We start from the raw sequence: 6136 nt of genomic DNA, 5'->3' as shown, positions 1-6136 counted from the left end.
ACTTGTTGAATGCTTTGCCCCTCATCACTTCCGCTCTTGACATCGCGCATCCACTCTAGTATCCTCACGTTTGTATTTTTCCTCCTCTCTATCCCGTTCTGTTCCAGATCCGTCTCTTGTTTTGATGTGGAGTATTCTTCCTGCGGGTAGAGGTTACTATCGTTGATGTTTTGCCATTCATCGTCGGCTGCTAGTTCGCCCACACTTAGTAGCTCTTTGCATAATTCATCAGGCTGTATCTTATCAATCAAAAATTCATCCCCGTACCTATTGTACCTCATGCATGTCCATTTGCGATTGCCACTCCTGGTTCCCGCTGGTATCGGCAAGTCTGGCTCTGTCCACTTCGGTACCTCGTCCTGCTCCGGATCGTTCCAGTCATCCAAACTCAAGTCCTCGTTGCCATCATTTTTCTCTCTGGTGCCCTTTTCGTTCACCTCCCAAGCTGGCTCCACCAATAGGTACTCGAGTCCCTCCATATTCTGCGGTGCGCACCAGTCTTCTGGGGATAGGACATGAGGTTTCAAGTTTTCATAATGTGCTGCACGCCACGTATTCAAGCGGTAGAAACGTCCTTGCTGGTGCACTTCCGTTATCATGAGCGGTCCTCTCCATTTCTTAAATACTTTCTTTGTCCCTTTGGGAGGTATAACATTCTGGAAGACCCAGACGTATTGGCCCACTGCATATGGTTTCGCTTGCAGTAATTTCTCATCGTATTTCTTCGCTGTCTCATTTGTGCTTGCGCTGTGTTCCTCCTGCAGAGCTCGTTTTGTTCCTGCTGTCTCTTAACCGCTTCTTCCACATGAGCTTGAGGCGATGTATTTTTCCCTTCGTATTCTGGGTAAAAGAATGTTGGAGGCATGGCTCTTTCCCTGCCCGTAAACATCATGAAGGGACTGATTCCTGTTGTTGAGTGTTGCGTACTGTTGTATGCCCCTACCACTTGCGGCAGATATTTATCCCAGTCTGTCATATATCTTGAGCAGTATACCCTCAGCATGTTCAACAACGTTTTATTCTGTCTCTCCACTAACCCGTTGGTCTGGGGAGGGTAGGTCATTGAGTGCGCTTGAGCAATGTGTGACCCCTTCATCAATTCTTTCGTCAGGTCCCTCACGTAGGCTTTTCCGTTGTCCGACTGAAATGTCATGGGACAACCATACCGTGAAATCCAATGTGGTATCAAGTGGTCTCAAGTCTCCTCTGCCGAGGCTGTTTGACACGGCACCGCTTCAGCCAACTTTGTGAAATGATCTATTATGACCAGTATCTGGTTATATCCCGATTCTGTCATGCAGATCTTTTGATGGTCTATCTGCACAACCTCGTTAAATTCCGAGCTTTCAAAGGATTATAGTGGGAACTTCATCTTCCTTGGGTCTTTCACTTGTAGGCATGCCAGGCATGCTTTCACCCATCTCTCGCAAGCTTTCCTTAATCCTGGCCAATCAAACCTGTGAAGTATTTTTTGTTGCACCTTGTCTATCCCCTGGTGCCCCGTTTGGTCATGCGATCTGAATAACACTTCAGTCTGATACAACTGTGGCAGTATGATGAGGTTATGCTTGTGTAATATCTTCTCCTCATCTTTTCTCTTGCATGCTACCACCCCATCAGCTGTGTGCTAGAGTAAGTCTTTCCTGTCTTTGTAGAACTGGCTCAAGATCTTGTAGCTGTCGTCTTCCAGGTCCCCCTTCTCCTTGGACCCCGTCCGGATCCAATTGGAGAGGTTACTTGAAATCTTGTCATTCTTTTGGGCCCGTATTAGATCAGACAGCCTATATCTCGCCTTGACGTGTTCTTTTAGTGCCATTATCTGACCATTCATTTCTCCAGGGTTGTGAATGTCATCCTTCAGCTTTACGCATCCTATCCTCCTCGTGATCTTCTGGTCATCTTCTGGCACCAAATTTGTTCTGACATTTGAGTTGCACGATCGCTCCCTAAATGGTTTCCTCGATACTGCAACTTTCTCAAGTTCTTCACCTCCTCGCACTTCCTGCTGACCGAAGTTGTACATTCGTGAGGAGGGATCCGTCTGCAGCTCCCTGTCGCAGTGTCTCATCTTCTCTTCTGCCAGTATCATGCATAGACTATCTTGGTCATCGCCGCTCTCTTCCGAAACTTCATCCCACTCTTCACACTCCCCGGACAATGTTTCTTCTCCAGCATCTTCTTCCACTGTGGGCTCAAGGTGTTCAACCTCCTCCTTAAATGCCACTATCTTCTTCCTAACCCGAGTCCGCTCAAATATGTCATCAGGGATTTTATCAACCACTGACTGCACGACTTCTTTCCCGTCAGATTTATCTTATAAGGAGTTCTCGCCACCACCCGCTTCATTCCTTCTTAATATCGTGACTTTCGGTTCCTCCTTACCATTTTCTTTGATCACGGGTTTATCGTCTGCCAGTTTCTCGAGTAATCTCCTCAAGTCTTCATCTATCACTGTCCTTCCCGTTTCTACTTGGTTCAGATTATAGCCTTTTGCCTTGAGTGTCTACCTCACAATCTTCGACTTGAGCATTATCTCCATCGGCACCTTTTGAGTTCTTTTCAAGATCGTTTTCTCTGGATGCTCTTTCGGTAATTCGGGGTGATCTTCTATCGGTTTGCCTGACTTGTCGAGCCATCTCGTGAGTGGAAGACTGTCATAAGTTTCTTTATCCATGAAGGAGAAGCCATCCTTGATTTTGGGCATATCCATCTCTCTTTGTTCCTGCCTCTCGTAGAACTCCGTCTTCTTACTCAAGCTATCGGCATTTTGATGTTTGTCTTTTGCCCTATGCTCAATTATCATGTTGTATCCATCCAGGTGAACTATCCACCTCCCGATGTAGCTCTGATATATTGAGTACGTTTTCAGCCAGCTGAGTGCCTGTTGTCGACTCGCAACTTGAATGGCACGCTGCCTAAGTGCTCTATACTTCTCGACAAAGGTAACCACCGCGAACATCTCTGCTTTGGGTGCCCCGTGCTTCATTTCCGTATCACTCAAGACTTTACTCCCGTACGGTATTGGTCTTAAGACTGTCTTCCCATTCCATTCCTGTTCTTGATGGTGAATGCCAGAAATCGCGACTGCCGCTGCATTCGTGTCCAGCACGTATATTCCTTTTTCCGTTGGCATCCCTAGCACGGGTGCCTCGCACAACTTTTTCTTTATTCTCTGGAATGACTCTTCCGCCGCGTTGTTCCACGTGAACTTCTTGCATTTGTGCCTCATTAGTTGCTGCATCGGGTATACTTTGTCCGCGTAGCCCTTGATGAACTCCCTGTAATAATTCGCAAAATCCAGGAAGCTCATAACTGATGTTCCGTTTTTGGCGATTTCCAGGTCAGAACTGCTTCTACTGCATCTGGGTCTGGTCTGATGCCGTGTCTATCCACCATCCTTCCCAAGTATTTTATCGAGTCCTTGAGTATCTCTCACTTTGATGGTTTGCACTTTAGTCCCGACCTATTCATGCATGCAAAACTTCGTCTAGTCGCTCGATGTGGTCTTCCAGTGTAGGCGTCGCTATTACCATGTCATCCACGTAGCACATTACCAAATTGCCGTATTTCTTTGTCACACATATCAATGCGTGTGCCATCAACCGTTGAAATGTGGCCGTGGCATTGCAAAGACTAAATGGCATCCGTTTCCATTGAAACAGCCCTAGCTCGCAGGCGAACCCTGTTTTGTCCCTGTCCTGCTTCCTCAGTTGGATCTGCCAAAACGCCGAACCTAAATCAAGAGTCGTAAAAAACTTTGCATCACCTAACTTCGAGAGGCTCTCGTCAATTCCAGGTATGGGATAGGCATCCTTCACAATGACGGAGTTCAGATACCGAAAGTCACAAGAAAACCTCAATTGGTCGCCTTTCTTTCTCGCCATGACTACTCCACACGCCCACGGTGATTTGGATGGTTCTATCATATCATACTCTAGTAAAGTCTCTATTTCGTTCCTACATTTGTGTGGGGTCATGCGCCTCGCCCCCTCCCTGTGGGGTACCGCAGACTCCTCAAGCTCTATTTCATTTCAACAATATTTCAACATCCAATGTCTGCCTTATGTTTCGAAAAAACATCCTCATTCCGCTCCAGTACATCCTGTTCGTCCGTTATCTTGCCCTTTAAATGTTCTATTTCCGGTAGAACCGGTTTATCCCTCTGCATCTCATCTAGTGTGGGTCTTTCCGGGAAATTCGAACAGCTCGAAAGTCCATCGGCTGTCTCTGACTTTAGTGATTTTGCAAGACCTGATGAACCTTTTATTTTCTTCAATCGTCTCAAGATACAAATTTTGTCCCTATGATTGGGACAATCATTATCTTCATTCTGCTTTGGATTTTCAGTCATTTTATATCGAGTTTTCACGGGTAAAGCAAGTCCCAGCTTTCTACCCCTCTGTATCGTGATGGGTGTATCAAGAGTATTCAGCAAGACACTGACGCAGAGACTGGTCTTGGTTATCGAGAAGGATCTTCCTAAAACAGCAGCACTTTGACTATTAGGATTTGGGACTATGCATACTTGCTTATGGTCACTTATTTCATTATAATTTTTTAATTCGCAAGCTTTTAATTGCCGCTTCGTTTGCTTTCAGCCTCACCCTCCTACCCAAGAATACCGGTGCTTTATTTTCATTCGCCATTATTAAGTTTACCGGTTTAATTGCGTACCTCCTATCCGGGTTCCGTATCCTGAACATAGCATTGTTTAAATCAATCGTTACGTCGGAGTTCCTGATGAAATCTCTGCCTAAAATGAATTGGTCAGGCTCATCTAGGTTTTCCACCACGAGAAAGCTCATCCACAGGTTGCATTCCCCCAGGTTTAGGGCTATTATTCGTGTTTTGCCTAGCACCCGCAGCGCCCCCTTGTTTGCAGCTGACAGCCGTTTTATCGAGTCTATCGAATCATCCTTGTTGAAACCCATTCGCTCCCAATTTTCAATTGGTATAACACTCAAGACTGCCCCTATATCAAGTAACCCGCGCAACTGAGTCTACTTGCCACTTATGTCAAGCACATGTGCTGATACATCTGCCTCCGTCCCGATGTGCATTGAATCTTCTTCCAACATGGCGCAGTGTCCAATCGATGTCACTTTCAATTCACTTTGCCCACGTAGATCTGTCCGTCTAAGTCTTCGTCGTATGTTATCATGGTTTTCATGTAGATGTTTATCCCGTCTATGTTTAACATCACCTCATGCGGACCATAAGCCTCCGCGTATATCTGTTCTCGACGCGGACTGATTTGCTGCCACCTCTTGTTAGTAGTGCCCTCAGGGCTCTAGAAGATGTCTGCGGACTTATTGCACTTAAGTAATCTGCGTACTCATCAATGTGTATTATTGTCTGATCGCTGGGTTCGCTTAGATTCCTCGTTACTTCGTGGCCGCCCACTGTGATTAATGACAATATCCTGGCTCCGATCTTCGTTATGCCGAATGGTTTTCCCGTCATCATTTTCAGAGTGTTGCAGTTTCCACTCTCTGTCGCTCCCACTTCGGCTTCTGGCTCTGGCACTAACCCACTTAACGTCTCGTTCAGTTTCTGCCTTTCGATCTCCTGTTTCAATCGTTGCTCGATTTCCTTCGTGGCTACGTCTTGTTTCACTTTGTTGTTGGCCTCTGCAGCTGATCTCTCATAATTTATCTCCAGGGAATTCATGGCCTTGGCCTCCCTGGCACTGCTGACTTGCGTTACAGCCTTCATCGTCTTGGTCGGTAATTCCGCACTCGATGTCTCCGAAATCTTTGTTTCAAACTCTGTTTGTCTGTTTTTCTGGTTCTGCACCGCCGCCAACGCCAACTTGTGCTTGGGGTGACTCTGGTTCTTTACTGCTTCCCAAAACAATGGACAGTCCATCCTGAAGTGCCCCTCTTGATTGCAGAAGAAGCATCTCGCACCTATTTTAATAATCAAGCCACTATAGAACTCGTGTTCTTCCATCTGGCTCATATCTTCCTCATCTGGTGCATATCCTAGGCTCTTCATGCCCTGCTTGTACGTCGTGCAACCCATCACGTGATGATCCGCTGACCCGCAATTCGCGCATGATCTACTTTTGTCCATGTCATCTCTAGGCTTGTACCATGACGACCTTTGTGGTTGACTCGCCCCTTGCATATTCCTG

General features: G+C 46.4%; 1 protein-coding gene across 1 annotated transcript; it reads right to left on the bottom strand.

Annotated features, from left to right (window-relative positions):
- Positions 1–595: 595 nt before the first annotated feature.
- Positions 596–1421, bottom strand: LOC134840239 (uncharacterized). Its single transcript, XM_063855979.1, has 2 exons — positions 1368–1421; positions 596–1141 (listed from the first exon to the last, which is right to left on the bottom strand). Exons 1-2 carry the CDS (start codon positions 1419–1421, stop codon positions 596–598), a joined length of 600 nt encoding a protein of 199 aa, XP_063712049.1.
- Between the last annotated feature and the right edge of the window lie 4715 nt (positions 1422–6136).

The sequence above is a fragment of the Symsagittifera roscoffensis genome, chromosome 1 (genome assembly GCF_963678635.1).
Source record: "Symsagittifera roscoffensis chromosome 1, txSymRosc1.1, whole genome shotgun sequence".
Lineage (NCBI taxonomy): Eukaryota > Metazoa > Xenacoelomorpha > Acoela > Convolutidae > Symsagittifera > Symsagittifera roscoffensis.
Note: the sequence above shows the minus strand (reverse complement) of the source record. Positions and strands in the feature narration are given on the sequence as shown.

Bases quoted from the DNA above. Each gene is read 5' to 3' on its own strand.
- LOC134840239 (XM_063855979.1), bottom strand. From the start codon at position 1,421: ATGGGTGAAAGCATGCCTGGCATGCCTACAAGTGAAAGACCCAAGGAA. The intron at 1,142-1,367 runs GTTCCCACTATA...ATGACATTTCAG, and splicing joins AAAGACCCAAGGAAGATGAA to TCGGACAACGGAAAAGCCTA.